The sequence below is a fragment of the Oncorhynchus mykiss genome, chromosome 12 (assembly GCF_057628025.1).
Source record: "Oncorhynchus mykiss isolate SJ-2025 chromosome 12, ASM5762802v1, whole genome shotgun sequence".
Classification (NCBI taxonomy): Eukaryota; Metazoa; Chordata; class Actinopteri; order Salmoniformes; family Salmonidae; genus Oncorhynchus; species Oncorhynchus mykiss.
In genome coordinates, this window is record NC_143033.1 from 710,103 (window position 1) to 731,720 (window position 21,618).

Consider the following 21,618-nt stretch of genomic DNA (forward strand, 5'->3'; position numbering starts at 1 on the left):
AGATAAAGCAGATATAGGTAGCTACAGTAGATATAGGTAGATACTGTAAATATATGTAGATACTGTAGATATAGGTAGATACTGTAGATATAGGTCTATATTGGTAGATATATGTAGATACTTTTACAGTATATATAGGTAGATAAATATATACATAGGTATATACAGTAGATACAGATAGATATAGGTAGATACAGTAGATATAGGTAGATACAGTAGATATAGGTAGATACAGTAGATATAGGTAGATACAGTAGATACATGTAGATATAGGTAGATATAGTAGATATAGGTAGATACGGTAGATACAGTAGACATAGGTAGATACAGTAGATACAGTAGATACAGTAGATATAGGTAGATATAGTAGATATAGGTACATACAGTATATATAGTAGATAAAAGGTAGATACAGTATATATAGGTAGATACAGTAGATATAGGTATATACTTTTACAGTAGATACAGTAGATATAGGTAGATACAGATAGATATAGGTAGATACTTTTACAGTAGATATATGTAGATACAGATATATATATATATATATATATATATATATATAGGTAGATACTGTAGATATAGGTCTATATTGGTAGATATATGTAAATACTTTTACAGTAGTTATAGGTAGATAAAGATAGAAATAGGTATATAAAGTAGATACAGATAGATATAGGTAGATACAGTAGATACAGTAGATATAGGTAGATATAGTAGATACAGTAGAATAAGGGAGATATAGTAGATATAGGTAGATACAGTAGATATAGTAGATAAAAGGTAGATACAGTATATATATGTAGATACAGTAGATATAGGTATATTCTTTTACAGTAGATACAGTAGATATAGGTAGATACAGTAGATATAGGTAGATACAGATAGATATAGGTAGATACTTTTACAGTAGATATATGTAGATACAGATAGATATAGGTAGATACAGATAGATATAGGTAAATACTGTAGATATAGATAGATACTGTAGATACTGTAGATATAGGTCTATATTGGTAGATATATGTAAATACTTTTACAGTAGATATATGTAGATAAAGATAAAAATAGGTAGATACAGTAGATACAGATAGATATAGGTAGATACAGTAGATATAGGTAGATACAGTAGATATAGGTAGATACAGTAGATATAGGTAGATATAGTAGATATAGGTAGATACGATAGATACAGTAGACATAGGTAGATACAGTAGATACAGTAGATACAGTAGATGTAGGTAGATATAGGTAGATACAGTAGATATAGTAGATAAAAGGTAGATACAGTATATATAGCTGGAGACTGTAGATACTGTAGATACTGTAGATATAGGTAGATACAGTAGATATGGGTAGATACAGATAGATATAGGTAGATACAGATAGATATAGGTAGATACTGTAGATATAGGTAGATACTTTTACAGTAGATATATTTAGATACAGATAAATATAGTTAGATACTGTAGATATAGGTAGATACTGTAGATATAGGTAGATACTGTAAATATAGGTAGATACAGTAGATAAAGCAGATATAGGTAGCTACAGTAGATATAGGTAGATACTGTAAATATATGTAGATACTGTAGATATAGGTAGATACTGTAGATATAGGTCTATATTGGTAGATATATGTAGATACTTTTACAGTATATATAGGTAGATAAATATAGAAATAGGTATATACAGTAGATACAAATAGATATAGGTAGATACAGTAGATATAGGTAGATACATGTAGATATAGGTAGATATAGTAGATATAGGTAGATACGGTAGATACAGTAGACATAGGTAGATACAGTAGATACAGTATAGGTAGATATAGTAGATATAGGTACATACAGTATATATAGTAGATAAAAGGTAGATACAGTATATATAGGTAGATACAGTAGATATAGGTATATACTTTTACAGTAGATACAGTAGATATAGGTAGATACAGTAGATATAGGTAGATACTGTAAATATAGGTAGATACTGTAGATACTGTAGATATAGGTAGATACAGTAGATATGGGTAGATACAGATATATATAGGTAGATACATATATATATATAGGTAGATACAGATATATAGGGGTATATACAGATACATATAGGTAGATATGGGTAGATACAGATATATACAGATATATACAGATATAGGTAGATACAGTAGATATAGGTAGATTAGGTAGATGTGGTAGATACAGTAGACATAGGTAGATACAGTAGATACAGTAGATATTGGTTAGATATAGTAGATATAGGTAGATATAGTAGATAAAATGTAGATACAGTGTATATATAGGTATATACTTTTACAGTAGATACAGTAGATATTGGTAGATACAGTAGATATAGGTAGATACTGTAAATATAGGTAGATACTTGAGATACTGTAGATATGGGTAGATACAGTAGATATGGGTAGATACAGTAGATTTGGGTAGATGCAGTAGATATGGGTAGATACAGATATATATATATATATATAGGTAGATACAGATATATAGGGGTATATACAGTAGATATGGGTAGATACAGATAGATATAGGTAGATACAGATAGATATAGGTAGATACAGTAGACATAGGTAGATACAGTAGATACAGTAGAATAAGGGAGATATAGTAGATATAGGTAGATACAGTAGATATAAATAGATATAGGTAGATACTGTAGATATAGGTAGATGCTGTAGATACTGTAGATATAGGTCTATATTGGTAGATATATGTAAATACTTTTACAGTAGATATAGGTAGATAAAGATAGAAATAGGTATATACAGTAGATACATATAGATATAGGTAGATACAGTAGATATAGGTAGATACAGTAGATATAGGTAGATACAGTAGATATAGGTAGATACAGTAGATAAAGCAGATATAGGTATATACAGTAGATATAGGTAGATACAGTAGATACAGTAGATACAGTAGATATAGGTAGATACAGTAGATAAAGCAGATATAGGTAGATACAGTAGATATAGGTAGATACAGTAGATACATATAGATATAGGTAGATACAGTAGATATAGGTAGATTCAGTAGATATAGGTAGATACAGTAGATATAGGTAGATACAGTAGATAAAACAGATATAGGTAGATACAGTAGATATAGGTTGCTACAGATAGATATAGGTAGATTCAGATAGATATAGGTAGATACTGTAGATACAGTAGATACAGTAGATATAGGTAGATATAGTAGATAGGTATATACTTTTACAGTAGATACAGTAGATATATGTAGATACAGTAGATATAGGTAGATACTGTAAATATAGGTAGATACTGTAGATACTGTAGATATAGGTCTATATTGGTAGATATATGTAGATACTTTTACAGTACAATATAGGTAGATAAATATAGAAATAGGTATATACAGTAGATACAGATATATATAGGTAGATACAGTAGATATAGGTAGATACAGTAGATATAGGTAGATACAGTAGATATAGGTAGATACAGTAGATATAGGTAGATGCGGTAGATACAGTAGACATAGGTAGATACAGTAGATACAGCAGATACAGTAGATATAGGTAGATATAGTAGATATAGTAGATACAAGGTAGATATAGTAGATATAGGTAGATACAGTAGATACAGTAGATATATGTAGATACATTTAGATATAGGTAGATACTGTAAATATAGGTAGATACTGTAGATACTGTAGATATAGGTAGATATGGGTAGATACAGATAGATATAGGTAGATACAGATAGATATAGGTAGATGCAGTTGATATGGGTAGATACAGATATATATAGGTAGATACAGATATATATAGGTAGATACAGATATATATAGGTAGATACAGTAGATATAGGTAGATACAGTAGATATAGGTAGATGCGGTAGATACAGTAGACATAGGTAGATACAGCAGATACAGTAGATACAGTAGATATAGGTAGATATAGTAGATATAGGTAGATACAGTATATATAGGTATATACTTTTACAGTAGATACAGTAGATATAGGTAGATACAGTAGATATAGGTAGATACTGTAAATATCGGTAGATACTGTATATACTGTAGATATGGGTAGATACAGTAGATATGGGTAGATACAGTAGATTTGGGTAGATACAGATAGATATAGGTAGATACAGATAGATATAGGTAGATGCAGTAGATATGGGTAGATACAGATATATATAGGTAGATACAGATATATTGGGGTATATACAGTAGATATGGGTAGATACAGATAGATAGGTAGATACAGATAGATAGATATAGGTAGATACAGTAGATATAGGTAGATACAGATAGCTACTGTAGATACTGTAGATATAGGTAGATACAGTATATATGGGTAGATACAGATATATATAGATAGATATAGGTAGATGCAGATAGATATAGGTAGATACTGTAGATATAGGTAGATACTTTTACAGTAGATATAGATAGATATAGGTAGATGCAGTAGATTTAGTAGATATTGTAGATATGGGTAGATACTGTAGATATAGGTATATACTGTAGATACTGTAGATATAGGTAGATACTGTAGATATAGGTAGATACAGATAGATACTGTAGATACTGTAGATATAGGTAGATACAGATATATATAGGTAGATACTGTAGATATAGGTAGATACTTTTACAGTAGATACAGATATATATAGGTAGATACAGATAGATATAGGTAGATACAGTAGATATGGGTAGATACTGATAGATATAGGTAGATACTGTAGATAAAGGTAGATACAGTATATATGGGTCGATACAGATAGATATAGATAGATATAGGTAGATGCAGATAGATATAGGTAGATACTTTTACAGTAGATATAGGTAGATACAGATATATATAGGTAGATACAGATAGATATAGGTAGATACAGATAGATATAGGTAGATACTGTAGATATAGGTAGATACAGTATATATGGGTCGATATAGATAGATATAGGTAGATGCAGATAGATATAGGTAGATACTTTTACAGTAGATATAGGTAGATACAGATAGATATAGGTAGATACAGATAGATATAGGTAGATACTGTAGATATAGGTAGATACAGATAGATATAGGTAGATTCAGATAGATATAGGTAGATACTGTAGATATAGGTAGATACAGATAGATATAGGTAGATACAGTAGATATGGGTAGATACAGATAGATATAGGTAGATACTGTAGATATAGGTATACACAGTATATATGGGTAGATACAGATAGATATAGGTAGATGCAGATAGATATAGGTAGATACTGTAGATATATGTAGATACTTTTACAGTAGATATAGGTAGATATAGGTAGATGCAGTAGATATAGTAGATTTAGTAGATATTGTAGATATGGGTAGATACTGTAGATATAGGTATATACTGTAGATACTGTAGATATAGGTAGATACTGTAGATATAGGTAGATACTGTAGATATAGGTAGATACAGATAGATATAGGTAGATACAGATAGATATAGGTAGATATAGGTAGATACAGTAGATATGGGTAGATATAGGTAGATACGGGTAGATAGGGGTAGATACAGTAGATATGGGTAGATACAGATAGATATAGGTAGATACAGATAGATATAGGTAGATACAGATAGATATAGGTAGATACTGTAGATACTGTAGATATAGGTAGATACTGTAGATATAGGTAGATACTGTAGATATAGGTAGATACAGATAGATATAGGTAGATACAGTAGATATGGGTAGATATAGGTAGATACGGGTAGATAGGGGTAGATACAGTAGATATGGGTAGATACAGATAGATATAGGTAGATACAGATAGATATAGGTAGATACAGATAGATATAGGTAGATACTGTAGATATAGGTAGATACAGATAGATATAGGTAGATACAGTAGATATGGGTAGATACAGATAGATATAGGTAGATACTGTAGATATAGGTATATACAGTATATATGGGTAGATACAGATAGATATAGGTAGATACAGATATATAGGGGTAGATACAGTAGATATGGGTAGATACAGATAGATATAGGTAGATACAGATAGATATAGGTAGATACAGTAGATATGGGTAGATACAGATATATATAGGTAGATACAGATAGATATAGGTAGATACTGTAGATATAGGTATATACTGTAGATATAGGTATATCCTGTAGATATAGGTAGATACTGTAGATATAGGTCTATATTGGTAGATATATGTAGATACTTTTACAGTAGATATAGGTAGATAAATATAGAAGGTATATACAGTAGATACAGATATATATATATATATATATATATATATATATATATATATATATATATATATATATATATATATATATATATATAGGTAGATACGGTAGATACGGTAGATATAGGTAGATATAGGTAGATATAGGTAGATACAGTAGATACAGTAGATATAGGTAGATATGGGTAGATACAGTAGATATAGGTAGATACAGTAGATACAGTATAAATAGGTAGATACAGTAGATCAAGCAGATATAGGTAGATACAGTAGATATAGGTAGCTACAGATAGATATAGGTAGATACAGATAGATATATGTAGATACTGTATATATAGGTAGATACAGTATATATAGGTAGCTACAGTAGATACATAGATACAGTATATATAGGCAGATACAGTAGATACAGTAGATATAGGTAGATACAGTAGATATAGGTAGATACAGTAGATATAGGTAGATACAGATAGATATAGGTAGATACTGTAGATTTAGGTAGATACTGTAGATATAGGTAGATACTGTAGATACTGTAGATATGTCTATATTGGTAGATATAGGTAGATACTTTTACAGTAGATATAGGTAGATACAGATAGAAATAGGTAGATACAGTATATATAGGTAGATACAGTAGATATAGGTAGATACAGTAGATATAGCTAGATACAGTAGATATAGGTAGATACAGTAGGTATAGGTAGATACAGTAGATACAGTAGATACAGGTAGATGCAGTAGATATATGTAGATATAGGTGGATATAGTAGATATAGGTAGATACAGTAGATATAGTAGATAAAAGGTAGATACAGTATATATAGGTAGATACTTTTACAGTAGATAAGATACTGTAGATATGGGTAGATGTAGTACGTTAACGGTAGATATAGGTAGATACAGTAGATAAAGGTAGATGTAATAGATATAGGTAGATATAGTAGATACTGTAGATATAGGTAGATACTTTTACAGTAGATACAGTAGATATGGGTAGATACAATAGATACAATAGATATAGGTAGATACAGTAGATATGGGTAGATACAGTAGATATAGGTAGATGCAGAATATATGAGTAGATACAGTAGATATGGGTAGATGCAGTAGATATGGGTAGATGCAGTAGATATGGGTAGATGCAGTAGATATTACTAGATGCAGTAGATATGGGTAGATGCAGTAGATATAGGTAGATGCAGTAGATATAGGTAGATACAGTAGATATAGGTAGAGACTGTAGATATAGGTAAACACTGTAGATACTGCAGATATAGGTAGATGCAGTAGATGCAGTAGATATGGCTAGATGCAGTAGATATAGGTAGATACAGTAGATATAGGTAGATACAGTAGATATGGGTAGATACAGTAGATATAGATAGATATGGGTAGATACAGTAGATATAGGTATATACAGTAGATATAGGTAGATACAGTAGATATTGGAAGATGCAGTAGATATGGGTAGATACAGTAGATATTGGTAGATGCAGTAGATATAGGTAGATACAGTAGATATGGGTGTGTATATATAGTAGATACTGTAGATATAGTATATATCGGTAGATATGGGTAGATACTGTAGATACTGTAGATATGGGTAGATACAGTAGATATAGGTATATATAGATAGATAAGGGTAGATATGGGTAGATGCAGTAGATATGGGTAGATACAGTAGATATGGGTAGATGCATTAGATATGGGTAGATACAGTAGATATGGTTAGATACAATAGATACAGTAGATATGGGTAGATCCTGTAGATACAGTAGATATGGGTAGATACAGTAGATATGGGTAGATGCATTAGATATGGGTAGATACAGTAGATATGGTTAGATACAATAGATACAGTAGATATGGGTAGATCCTGTAGATACAGTAGATATGGGTAGATACAGTAGATATGGGTAGATACAGTAGATATGGGTAGATACAATATATACAGTAGATATGGGTAGATGCATTAGATATGGGTAGATACAGTAGATATGGTTAGATACAATAGATACAGTAGATATGGGTAGATCCTGTAGATACAGTAGATATGGGTAGATACAGTAGATATGGGTAGATACAGTAGATATGGTTAGATACAATAGATACAGTAGATATGGGTAGATGCAGTAGATATGGGTAGATACTGTCTGTCTGTCTCTGTCTGTCTGTCTGTCTCTGTCTAACTGTCTGTTTGTCCCTCCCAGGTGAACCCAGACTACAACAACACTTTTGTGTTTGAGAATGACTTCCCAGCCCTGCAGCCTAATGCTCCTGACCCAGGATATAACCAACATCCACTGTTCCAGTCTAAAGCAGCCAGGGGCGTCTGGTGAGGAAAACATTGATATTATTTATCTCCAATCATCTTGGTGTTAATAACAACTCAGACAAGACAAATATAACTTATGATGTTTCTTTAAACACCTCTTGGGAGGCAAATTGAAGACAACATTATTCCTGCTTTAGTTTCTAATCAGCTATGACCACTAGGTGGCGACGCTGTCTAAAGAATCCAAGACCAGACCTTGAGGATCTCAAAGCTGAGGATATATTAACATGTAGCCCAGACACAAGGTGTGCTGAATTATTAAAGAAACTACGAGGCCTTTTCACTCTGCATTCTCTGAGCCCAGGACTTTTTTTTTTTTTTACCCTGTTTTCTCCCCAATTTCATGGTATCCTATTGGTATTTACAGTCTTGTCTCATCGCTGCAACTCTCTTACGAACTCGGGAGAGACGAAGGTCGAGAGCCATGCGTCTTCCGCAACACAACCCAACCAAGCCGCACTGCTTCTTGACACGATGCCCACTTAACCCGGAAGCCAGCCGCACCAATGTGTCGGAGGAAACACCATGCACCTGGCGATCGTGTCCGCGTGCACTGCGCCCGGCCCGCCACAAGAGTTACTAGTGCGTGACGAGGGCATCCCTGCCGGCCAAACCCTCCCCTAACCCGGACACTGGGCCAATTGTGCGCCGCCCCATGGGTCTCCTGGACATGGCCGATTACGGCAGAGCCTGGACTCGAACCCAGAGTCTCTAGTGGCACAGCTATAGAGACCACTGCGCCACTCGGGAGGTCCCAGGGTAGAATCTTTCATATTATGGTATGTATGGTAAGCTATTTTATTGTATGTAGTGTAGGGTAGGATATTTTATGGTAGGGTAGAATATTGTATGTTATGTATGGTAGGGTAGATAATTTATGTTATGGTAGAGTAGGGTTGGTAGGGTATACTATTTTATATTATGGTAGGGTATAATATTTTATGTTATGGTATAGTAGGGTTGGTAGGGTAGGATATTTTATATTATGGTAGGGTATAATATTTTATGTTAAGGTAGGGTTGGTAGAGTAAGATATTTTATGTTAGGGTAGGGTATTGAAGCTGCCAGTTGAGGACTGCCTAGAAGGCCAGCATCCCGGAGTCGCCTCTTCACTATTGACATTGAGACTGGTGTTTTGCGGGTACTATTTAATGAAGCTGCCAGTTGAGGTAATGTGAGGCATTTGTTTCTCAAACTAGACACTCTAATGTACTTGTCCTCTTGCTCAGTTGTGCACCGGGGCCTCCCACTCCTCTTTCTATTCTGGTTAGCGCCAGTTTGTACTGTTCTGTGAAGGGAGTAGTACACTGCGTTGTACGAGATCTTCAGTTTCTTGTAAAGTTCTCGCATGGAATAGCCTTCATTTCTCAGAACAAGAATCGACTGACGAGTTTCAGAAGAAAGTTATTTGTTTCTGGCCATTTTGAGCCTGTAATTCAACCCACAAATGCGGATGCTACAGATTAGAGGTCGACCGATTTATCTGAATCGACGATTTAATTAGGGCCGATTTCAAGTTTTCATAACAATCGGAAATCTGTATTTTTGGGCGCCGATTTCCGATTATTTAAAACAATAGGATTTAAAAAAAAAAAAAAATTAACTAGGCAAGTCAGCTAAGAACAAATTCTTATTTTCAATGATGGCCTAGGAACTGTGGGTTAACTGCCTTCTTCAGGGGCAGAACGACAGATTTTCACCTTGTCAGCTCAGGGGTTCCAATCTTGCTACCGCACAGTTAACCAGTCCAACGCTCTAACCATTGCACTCCACGAGTAGCCTGCCTGTTACACGAATGCAGTAGAAGCCAAGTTAAATTGCTAGCTAGCATTAAACTTATCTTATAAAAAACAATCAATCATAATCACTAGTTATAACTACTAAACCAGTTTAGCAGGCAATATTAACCAGGTGAAATTGTGTCACTTCTCTTGCGTTCATTGCACGCATAGTCAGGGTATATGCAACAGTTTGGGCTGCCTGGCTCATTGTGAACTAATTTGCCAGAATTTTATGTAATTATGACATACATTGAAGGTTGTGCAATGTAACAAGAATATTTAGACTTAGGGATGCCACCCTTTAGATAAAATACCGAACGGTTTCGTATTTCACTGAAATAATTAACGTTTTGTTTTCGAAATGATAGTTTCCGGATTCGATCATATTAATGACCAAAGGCTCGTATTTCTGTGTGTTATTATGTTATAATTAAGTCTGATTTGATAGAGCAGTCTGACTGAGCCGCAGCAGGCCCGTAATCATTCATTCAAACAGCACTTTATTGCGTTTTGCCAGCAGCTCTTCGCAAGCACAGCGCTGTTTATGACTTCAAGCCTATCAGCCTAATGGCTGGTGTAACCAATGTGAAATGGCTAGCTAGTTAGCTGGGTGTGCGCTAATACTGTTTCAAACGTCACTCGCTTTTACATTTGGAGTAGTTATTCCCCTTGCGCTGCAAGGGCCGCGGCTTTTGTGGAGCGATGGGTAACAATGCTTCGAGTGTGTTCCACTGTTCCTAGACCGTCATTGAAAATAAGAATTTGTTCTTAACTGACTTGCCTAGTTAAATAAAGGTAGAATAAATATCTATCTATCTGCCTGTCTACCTACCTACATATATACAGTGCCTTGCGAAAGTATTCGGCCCCTTTGAACTTTGCGACCTTTTGCCACATTTCAGGCTTCAAACATAAAGATATAAAACTGTTTTTTTTTGTGAAGAATCAACAACAAGTGGGACACAATCATGAAGTGGAACGACATTTATTGGATATTTCAAACTTTTTTAACAAATCAAAAACTGAAAAATTGGGTGTGCAAAATTATTCAGCCCCTTTACTTTCAGTGCAGCAAACTCTCTCCAGAAGTTCAGTGAGGATCTCTGAATGATCCAATGTTGACCTAAATGACTAATGATGATAAATACAATCCACCTGTGTGTAATGAAGTCTCTGTATAAATGCACCTGCACTGTGATAGTCTCAGAGGTCCGTTAAAAGCGCAGAGAGCATCATGAAGAACAAGGAACACACCAGGCAGGTCCGAGATACTGTTGTGAAGAAGTTTAAAGCCGGATTTGGATACAAACAGATTTCCCAAGCTTTAAACATCCCAAGGAGCACTGTGCAAGCGATAATATTGAAATGGAAGGAGAATCAGACCACTGCAAATCTACCAAGGCCTGGCCGTCCCTCTAAACTTTCAGCTCATACAAGGAGAAGACTGATCAGAGATGCAGCCAAGAGGCCCATGATCACTCTGGATGAACTGCAGAGATCTACAGCTGAGGTGGGAGACTCTGTCCATAGGACAACAATCAGTCGTATATTGCACAAATCTGGCCTTTACGGAAGAGTGGCAAGAAGAAAGCCATTTCTTAAAGATATCCATAAAAAGTGTCGTTTAAAGTTTGCCACAAGCCACCTGGGAGACACACCAAACATGTGGAAGAAGGTGCTCTGGTCAGATGAAACCAAAATTGAACTTTTTGGCAACAATGCAAAACGTTATGTTTGGCGTAAAAGCAACACAGCTCATCACAATGAACACACTGTCAAACATGGTGGTGGCAGCATCATGGTTTGGGCCTGCTTTTCTTCAGCAGGGACAGGGAAGATGGTTAAAATTGATGGGAAGATGGATGGAGCCAAATACAGGACCATTCTGGAAGAAAACCTGATGGAGTCTGCAAAAGACCTGAGACTGGGACGGAGTTTTGTCTTCCAACAAGACAATGATCCAAAACATAAAGCAAAATCTACAATGGAATGGTTCAAAAATAAACATATCCAGGTGTTAGAATGGCCAAGTCAAAGTCCAGACCTGAATCCAATCGAGAATCTGTGGAAAGAACTGAAAACTGCTGTTCACAAATGCTCTCCATCCAACCTCACTGAGCTCGAGCTGTTTTGCAAGGAGGAATGGGAAAAAATGTCAGTCTCTCGATGTGCAAAACTGATAGAGACATACCCCAAGCGACTTACAGCTGTAATCGCAGCAAAAGGTGGCGCTACAAAGTATTAACTTAAGGGGGCTGAATAATTTTGCACGCCCAATTTTTCAGTTTTTGATTTGTTAAACATTTTTGAAATATCCAATAAATGTCGTTCCACTTCATGATTGTGTCCCACTTGTTGTTGATTCTTCACAAAAAAATACAGTTTTATATCTTTATGTTTGAAGCCTGAAATGTGGCAAAAGGTCTCAAAGTTCAAGGGGGCCGAATACTTTCGCAAGGCACTGTACATAGTGTTGAAGTCGGAAGATAGGTTGGAGTCATTACTTAGGTTGGAGTCATTAAAACTCATTTTTCAACCACTCCACAAATGTTTTGTTAACAAACTATAGTTTTGCCAAATCGGTTAGGACATCTACTTCGTCTTACAACAATTGTTTAAAGACAGATTATTTCACTTATAAGTCACTGTGTCACAATTCCAGTGGGTCAGAAGTTCACATACATTAAGTTGACTGTGCCTTTAAACAGCTTGGAAAATTCCAGAAAATTATGTCATGGCTTTAGAAGCTTCTGATAGGCTAATTTACATAATTTGAGTCAATTGGAGGTGTACCTGTGAATGTATTTCAAGGCCTACCTTCATACTCAGTGCCTCTTTGCTTGACATCATGGGAAAATCAAAAGAAATCAGCCAAGACCTCAGAAAAATGTAGACCTCGACAAGTCTGGTTCATTCTTGGGAGCAGTTTCTAAACGCCTGAAGGTACCATGTTCATCTGTACAAACGATAGTACGCAAGTATAAACACCATGTGACCACACAGCCATCATACCTCTCAGGAAAAAGACTCATTCTGTCTCCTAGTAGTTTGGTGTGAAAAGTGCAAATCATTCCCAGAACAACAGCAGAGGACCTTGTGAAGATGCTGGAGGAAACAGGTACAAAAGTAAATATATCCACAGTAAAACGAGTCCAACATCGACATAACCTGAAAGGCCGCTCAGCAAGGAAGAAGCCACTGCTCCAAAACCGCCATAAAAAAGCTTTGCAACTGCACATGGGGACAAAGATCGTACTTTTTGGAGAAATGTCCTCTGGTCTGATGAAACAAAAATAGAACTGTTTGGCCATAATGACCATCGTTATGTTTGGAGGAAAAAGGGGGAGGCTTGCAAGCCGAAGAACACCATCCCAACCGTGAAGCACGGGGGTGGCAGCATCATGTTGTGGGGGTGCTTTGCTGCAGGAGGGACTGGTGCACTTCACAAAATAGATGGCATCACGAGGGAGGAAAATTATGTGGATATATTGAAGCAACATCGCAAGACATCAGTTAGGAAGTTAAAGCTTGGTCGCAAATGGGTCTTCCAAATGGACAATGACCCCAAGCATACTTCCAAAGTTGTAGCAAAATGGCTTAAGGACAACGAAGTCAAGGTATTGGAGTGGCCATCACCATGCCCTGACCTTAATCCTTTAGAAAATGTGTGGGTAGAACTGAAAAAGCGTGTGCGAGTAAGGAGGCCTACAAACTTGACTCAGTTACACCAGCTCTGTCAGGAGGAATAGACCAAAATTCACCCAACGTATTGTGGGAAGCTTGTGGAAGGATACCTGAAACATTTGACCCAAGTTAAACAATTTAAAGGCAATGCTACCAAATACTAATGTAAACTTCTGACCCACAGGGAATGTGATGAAAGAAAGCTTAAATAAGTAATTCTCTCTACTATTATTCTGACATTTCACATTCTTAAAATAAAGTGGTGATCCTAACTGACCTAAAATAAGGAATTTTTATTAGGATTAAATGTCAGGAATTCAGGAGTTTAAATGTATTTGGCTAAGGTGTATGTAAACCTCCGACTTCAACTGTATATATACTGTGGGGCAAAAAAAGTATTTAGTCAGCCACCAATTGTGCAAGTTCTCCCACTTAAAAAGATGAGAGAGGCCTGTAATTTTCATCATAGGTACACTTAAACTATGACAGACAAAATGAGATTTTTTTTCTCCAGAAAATCACATTGTAGGATTTTTAATGAATTTATTAGCAAATTATGGTGGAAAATAAGTATTTGGTCAATAACAAAAGTTTATCTCAATAGTTTGTTATATACCCTTTGTTGGCAATGTCAGAGGTCCAATGTTTTCTGTAAGTCTTCACACTGTTGCTGCTATTTTGGCCCATTCCTCCATGCAGATCTCCACTCCTAGAGCAGTGATGTTTTGGGGCTGTTGCTGGTATTTTGGCCCATTCCTCCATGCAGATCTCCACTCCTAGAGTAGTGATGTTTTGGGGCTGTTGCTGGTATTTTGGCCCATTCCTCCATGCAGATCTCCTCTAGAGCAACACGGACTTTCAACTCCCTCCAAAGATTTTCTATGGGGTTGAGATCTGGAGACTGGCTAGGCCACTCCAGGACCTTGAAATGCTTCTTACGAAGCCACTCCTTCGTTGCCCGGGTGGTGTGTTTGAGATCATTGTCATGCTGAAAGACCCAGCCACATTTCATCTTCAATGCCCTTGCTGATGGAAGGAGGTTTTCACTCAAAATCTCACGATACATGGCCCCATTCATTCTTTCCTTTACGCGGATCAGTCGTCCTGGTCCCTTTGCAGAAAAACAGCTCCAAAGCATGACGTTTCCACCCCCATGCTTCAAAGTAGGTATGGTGTTCTTTGGATGCAACTCAGCATTCTTTGTCCTCCAAACATGACGAGTTGAGTTTTTACCAAAAAGTTATATTTTGGTTTCATCTGACCATATGACATTCTCCCAATCTTTTTCTGGATCATCCATTTTTTTTATTTATTTTTTTACCTTTATTTAACTAGGTCAGTTAAGAACAAATTCTTATTTTCAATGATGGCCTAGGAACAGTGGGTTAACTGCCTGTTCAGGGGCAGAACGACAGATTTGTACCTTGTCAGCTCGGGGGTTTGAATTTGCAACCTTCCGGTTACTAGTCCAATGCTCTAACCACTAGGCTACCCTGCCACCCCAAATGCTCTCTAGCAAACTTCAGACGGGCCTGGACATGTACTGGCTTAAGCAGGGGGACACGTCTGGCACTGCAGGATATGAGTCCCTGGCGGCGTAATGTGTTACTGATGGTAGGCTGTTACTTTGGTCCCAGCTCTCTGCAGGTCATTCACTAGGTCCCCCCGTGTGGGTCTGGGATTTTTGCTCATCGTTCTTGTGATCATTTTGACCCCACGGGGTGAGATGTTGCGTGGAGCCCCAGATCGAGGGAGATTAACAGTGGTCTTGTATGTCTTCCATTTCCTAATAATTGCTCCCTCCCACAGTTGATTTCTTCAAACCAAGCTGCTTACCTATTGCAGATTCAGTCTTCCCAGCCTGGTGCAGGTCTATAATTTTGTTTCTGGTGTCCTTTGACAACTCTTTGGTGTTGGCCATAGTGGAGTTTGGAGTGTGACTGTTTGAGGTTGTGGACACTTGTCTTATATACTGATAAGAAGTTCAAACTGGTGCCATTAATACAGGTAACGAGTGGAGGACAGAGGAGCCTCTTAAAGAAGTTGTTACAGGTCTGTGAGAGCCAGAAATCTTGCTTGTTTGTAGGTGATCAAATACTTATTTTCCACCATAATTTGCAAATAAATTCATAAAAAATCCTACAATGTGATATTCTGGATTTTTTTTCTCATTTTGTCTGTCATAGTTGAAGTGTACCTATGATGAAAATTACAGGCCTCTCTCCTCTTTTTAAGTGGAAGAACTTGCACAATTGGTGGCTGACTAAATACTTTTTTGCCCCACTGTATGTACCAAGATGTATTTATTTTAACCGGGTTGCGCAATAAAGTTGGGTACTTATTTCCATTGTGTCTCATATGTTTTGATTATACTGTTCAATCTGCAGCCAGCTTTGACATTATTTTAAAAGTGGTGATGGTTTGTATGGCTTTGAGTTGATGTGGTAGTTTGTTCCACTCAACAGCACCGGTATATGACAAGGTCTTCTTACCAGATAGACTATTGTAGTTCATACAGTGAATATTACAGTATCTGCCTCTGGTATTATGCTGTTGGACATATCTAACAAATTAATAATAGTTGGATAGTTACCTGGGGGCTTGTTGTTTGTCAGCAAGGTGATGCGATTTTGTTGTTTGTCAGCAAGGTGATGTGATGATGTTGTTTGTCAGCAAGGTGATGTGATGATGTTGTTTGTCAGCAAGGTGATGTGATGATGTTGTTTGTCAGCAAGGTGATGTGATGATGTTGTTTGTCAGCAAGGTGATGTGTTGATGTTTGTCAGCAAGGTGATGTGATGATGTTGTTTGTCAGCAAGGTGATGTGATGATGTTGTTTGTCAGCAAGGTGATGTGATGATGTTTGTCAGCAAGGTGATGTGATGATGTTGTTTGTCAGCAAGGTGATGTGTTGTTGTTTCTCAGCAAGGTGATGTGATGTTGTTTCTCAGCAAGGTGATGTGTTGTTGTTTCTCAGCAAGGTGATGTGATGATGTTGTTTGTCAGCAAGGTGATGTGATGATGTTGTTTGTCAGCAAGGTGATGTGTTGTTGTTTCTCAGCAAGGTGATGTGATGATGTTGTTTCTCAGCAAGGTGATGTGTTGTTGTTTCTCAGCAAGGTGATGTGATGTTGTTTCTCAGCAAGGTGATGCGATTTTGTTGTTTGTCAGCAAGGTGATGTGATGATGTTGTTTCTCAGCAAGGTGGTGTGATGTTGTTTGTCAGCAATGTGATGTTGTTGTTTGTCAGCAAGGTGATGTGATGATGTTTGTCAGCAAGGTGATGTGATGTTGTTGTTTGTCAGCAAGGTGATGTGATGATGTTGTTTCTCAGCAAGGTGATGTGATGTTGTTTGTCAGCAATGTGATGTTGTTGTTTGTCAGCAAGGTGATGTGATGATGTTTGTCAGCAAGGTGATGTGATGTTGTTGTTTGTCAGCAAGGTGATGTGATGATGTTGTTTGTCAGCAAGGCAATGTGATGTTGTTGTTTGTCAGCAAGGTGATGTGATGATGTTTGTCAGCAAGGCAATGTGATGTTGTTGTTTGTCAGCAAGGTGATGTGATGATGTTGTTTCTCAGCAAGGTGATGTGATGTTGTTTGTCAGCAATGTGATGTTGTTGTTTGTCAGCAAGGTGATGTGATGATGTTTGTCAGCAAGGTGATGTGATGTTGTTTGTCAGCAAGGCAATGTGATGTTGTTGTTTGTCAGCAAGGTGATGTGATGATGTTTGTCAGCAAGGCAATGTGATGTTGTTGTTTGTCAGCAAGGTGATGTGATGATGTTTGTCAGCAAGGTGATGTGATGATGTTTGTCAGCAAGGTGATGTGATGATGTTTGTCAGCAAGGTGATGTGATGATGTTGTTTGTCAGCAAGGTGATGTGATGATGTTTGTCAGCAAGGTGATGTGATGATGATGTTTGTCAGCAAGGTGATGTGATGATGTTGTTTGTCAGCAAGGTGATGTGATGATGTTGTTTGTCAGCAAGGTGATGTGATGATGTTGTTTGTCAGCAAGGCAATGTGATGTTGTTGTTTGTCAGCAAGGTGATGTGATGATGATGTTTGTCAGCAAGGTGATGTGATGTTGTTTGTCAGCAAGGTGATGTGATGATGTTGTTTGTCAGCAAGGTGATGTGATGATGTTTGTCAGCAAGGTGTTGTGATGATGTTTGTCAGCAAGGTGATGTGATGATGATGTTTGTCAGCAAGGTGATGTGATGATGTTGTTTGTCAGCAAGGTAATGTGATGTTGTTGTTTGTCAGCAAGGTGATGTGATGATGTTTGTCAGCAAGGTGATGTGATGATGATGTTTGTCAGCAAGGTGATGTGATGATGATGTTTGTCAGCAAGGTGATGTGATGTTTGTCAGCAAGGTGATGTGATGATGTTTGTCAGCAAGGTGATGTGATGATGTTTGTCAGCAAGGCAATGTGATGTTGTTGTTTGTCAGCAAGGTGATGTGATGTTTGTCAGCAAGGCAATGTGATGTTGTTGTTTGTCAGTAAGGTGATGTGATGATGTTGTTTCTCAGCAAGGTGATGTGATGATGTTTGTCAGCAAGGCAATGTGATGTTGTTGTTTGTCAGCAAGGTGATGTGATGATGTTGTTTGTCAGCAAGGTGATGTGATGATGTTTGTCAGCAAGGTGATGTGATGTTGTTTGTCAGCAAGGTGATGTGATGATGTTTGTCAGCAAGGCAATGTGATGTTGTTGTTTGTCAGCAAGGTGATGTGATGATGTTTGTCAGCAATGTGATGTGATGATGTTTGTCAGCAAGGCAATGTGATGTTGTTGTTTGTCAGCAAGGTGATGTGATGATGTTGTTTGTCAGCAAGGTGATGTGATGATGTTTGTCAGCAAGGTGATGTGATGATGTTGTTTGTCAGCAAGGTGATGTGATGATGTTGTTTTTCAGCAAGGCAATGTGATGTTGTTGTTTGTCAGCAAGGTGATGTGATGATGATGTTTGTCAGCAAGGTGATGTGATGATGTTGTTTGTCAGCAAGGTGATGTGATGATGTTTGTCAGCAAGGTAATGTGATGATGTTTGTCAGCAAGGTGATGTGATGATGATGTTTGTCAGCAAGGTGATGTGATGATGTTTGTCAGCAAGGTGATGTGATGATGTTGTTTGTCAGCAAGGTGATGTGATGATGTTTGTCAGCAAGGTGATGTTGTTTGTCAGCAAGGTGATGTGATGTTGTTGTTTGTCAGCAATGTGATGTGATGATGTTTGTCAGCAAGGTGATGTGATGATGTTTGTCAGCAAGGTGATGTGATGTTGTTTGTCAGCAAGGCGATGTGATGTTGTTGTTTGTCAGCAAGGTGATGTGATGATTGTCAGCAAGGCAATGTGATGTTGTTGTTTGTCAGCAAGGTGATGTGATGATGTTGTTTGTCAGCAAGGTGATGTGATGATGTTTGTCAGCAAGGTGATGTGATGATGTTGTTTGTCAGCAAGGTGATGTGATGATGTTTGTCAGCAAGGTGATGTGATGATGTTTATCAGCAAGGTGATGTGATGTTGTTGTTTGTCAGCAAGGTGATGTGATGATTGTCAGCAAGGTGATGTGATGATGTTTGTCAGCAAGGTGATGTGATGATGTTGTTTGTCAGCAAGGTGATGTGATTATGTTGTTTGTCAGCAAGGTGATGTGATGATGTTTGTTAGCAAGGTGATGTGATGATGTTGTTTGTCAGCAAGGTGATGTGATGATGTTTGTCAGCAAGGTGATGTGATGATGTTTGTCAGCAAGGTGATGTGATGATGTTTGTCAGCAAGGTGATGTGATGATGTTTGTCAGCAAGGTGATGTGATGATGTTTGTCAGCAAGGCGATGTGATGATGTTTGTCAGCAAGGTGATGTGATGATGTTTGTCAGCAAGGTGATGTGATGATGTTGTTTGTCAGCAAGGCAATGTGATGTTGTTGTTTGTCAGCAAGGCGATGTGATGATGTTTGTCAGCAAGGTGATGTGATGATGTTTGTCAGCAAGGTGATGTGATGATGTTGTTTGTCAGCAAGGCAATGTGATGTTGTTGTTTGTCAGCAAGGTGATGTGATGATGTTTGTCAGCAAGGCAATGTGATGTTGTTGTTTGTCAGCAAGGTGATGTGATGATGTCGTTTGTCTGCAAGGTGATGTGATGTTTGTCAGCAAGGTGATGTGATGATGATGATTGTCAGCAAGGTGATGTGATGATGATGTTTGTCAACAAGGTTATGTGATTTTGTTTCTCAGTAAGGTTATGCAATGTTGTTTGTCAGCAAGGTGATGTTGTTTATTGTTGTTGTTTGTTTGTCAGCAAGGTGATGTGTTTCCACCCCTGGTCTGACGTCACACTGCCTCTCATGACGCTTCCTGACATCATCAAAGTAATTGACAAGTGGGCAGAACTGATGGTGGATCTAGGCTCCACCTACCCCTGGGTCCAGGTAAGGTCTGGTCTACAAAGTGACTGAGTAGGAGTGCTGGTCTAGGATCAGGTCCCCCAGTCCATATCATCTTATTCATTACGATTAAAAGGGAGAACGGATCAGAGATCAGCACTCCTACTTTGATACATCTGTCTCCAGGTGTTAATCCTGTTATTCCCTTTATGACTTTCTCACCCTGGGAAGCACGAGGGCAGAGGAGGGTTGCTGTCAACATGGACGGATACAACAAACCATAGAGAAGGCCTTTAGCCAGGAGATTCACAGACCATCGGATGTTAAATCCAATTGATTAGTCGTACACATTTTGCAGATGTTATCGCAGGTGAAATGCTTATGTTTCTATCCTCAAGGGGGCAGGATAGCTAACAATACAAAACAATACACACACATATCAGAACGAGTCCGGCATAACATACATACATGCTGTGCATGCATGTATATATTTGTGTGTATAGACAGTATATGAATAGAAAAGGTATGTACAGCAGTAGTTATATAGGAGGGGTTAGGGTTAGACAGTATAGACAGTAGTTATAAAGGATGGTGTGTATAGACAGTATAGACAGTAGTTATATAGGATGGTGTGTATAGACAGTAGTTATATAGGATGGTGTGTATAGACAGTAGTTATATAGGATGGTGTAGACAATAGTTATATAGGATGGTGTGTAGACAGTAGTTATATAGGATGGTGTGTATAGACAGTAGTTATATAGGATGGTGTGTATAGACAGTAGTTATATAGGATGGTGTGTATAGACAGTAGTTATATAGGATGGTGTGTAGACAATAGTTATATAGGATGGTGTGTATAGACAGTAGTTATATAGGATGGTGTGTATAGACTTTAGTTATATACGATGGTGTGTATAGAAAGTAGTTATATAAGATGGTGTGTATAGACAGTAGTTATACAGGATGGTGTGTATAGACATTAGTTATATAGGATGGTGTGTAGACAGTAGTTATTTAGGATGGTGTGTATAGACAGTATTTATATAGGATGGTGTGTATAGACAGTATAGACAGTAGTTATATAGGATGGTGTGTATAGACAGTAGTTATATAGGATGGTGTGTATAGACAGTAGTTATATAGGATGGTGTGTAGACAATAGTTATATAGGATGGTGTG

The 21,618-nt window shown here is 37.2% G+C and overlaps 1 protein-coding gene across 17 annotated transcripts in view; it reads left to right on the forward strand.

The window, feature by feature from the left end:
• galt (galactose-1-phosphate uridylyltransferase) overlaps window positions 1–21,618 on the forward strand; it is a 135,150-nt gene that overhangs the window by 5,149 nt on the left and 108,383 nt on the right. For 10 of the 17 annotated variants that reach the window (XM_036936716.2, XM_036936715.2, XM_036936714.2 and 7 more), the window contains exons 3-4: window positions 8,450–8,574; window positions 20,352–20,481. In XM_036936716.2, coding sequence (XP_036792611.2) covers window positions 8,450–8,574; window positions 20,352–20,481 — 255 coding nt within the window. Of the gene's footprint in view, window positions 1–8,449; window positions 8,575–8,735; window positions 10,330–20,351; window positions 20,482–21,618 lie in introns of those variants that run through there. The other 7 variants (XM_090191426.1, XM_090191424.1, XM_090191425.1 and 4 more) reach the window with 2 other exon arrangements.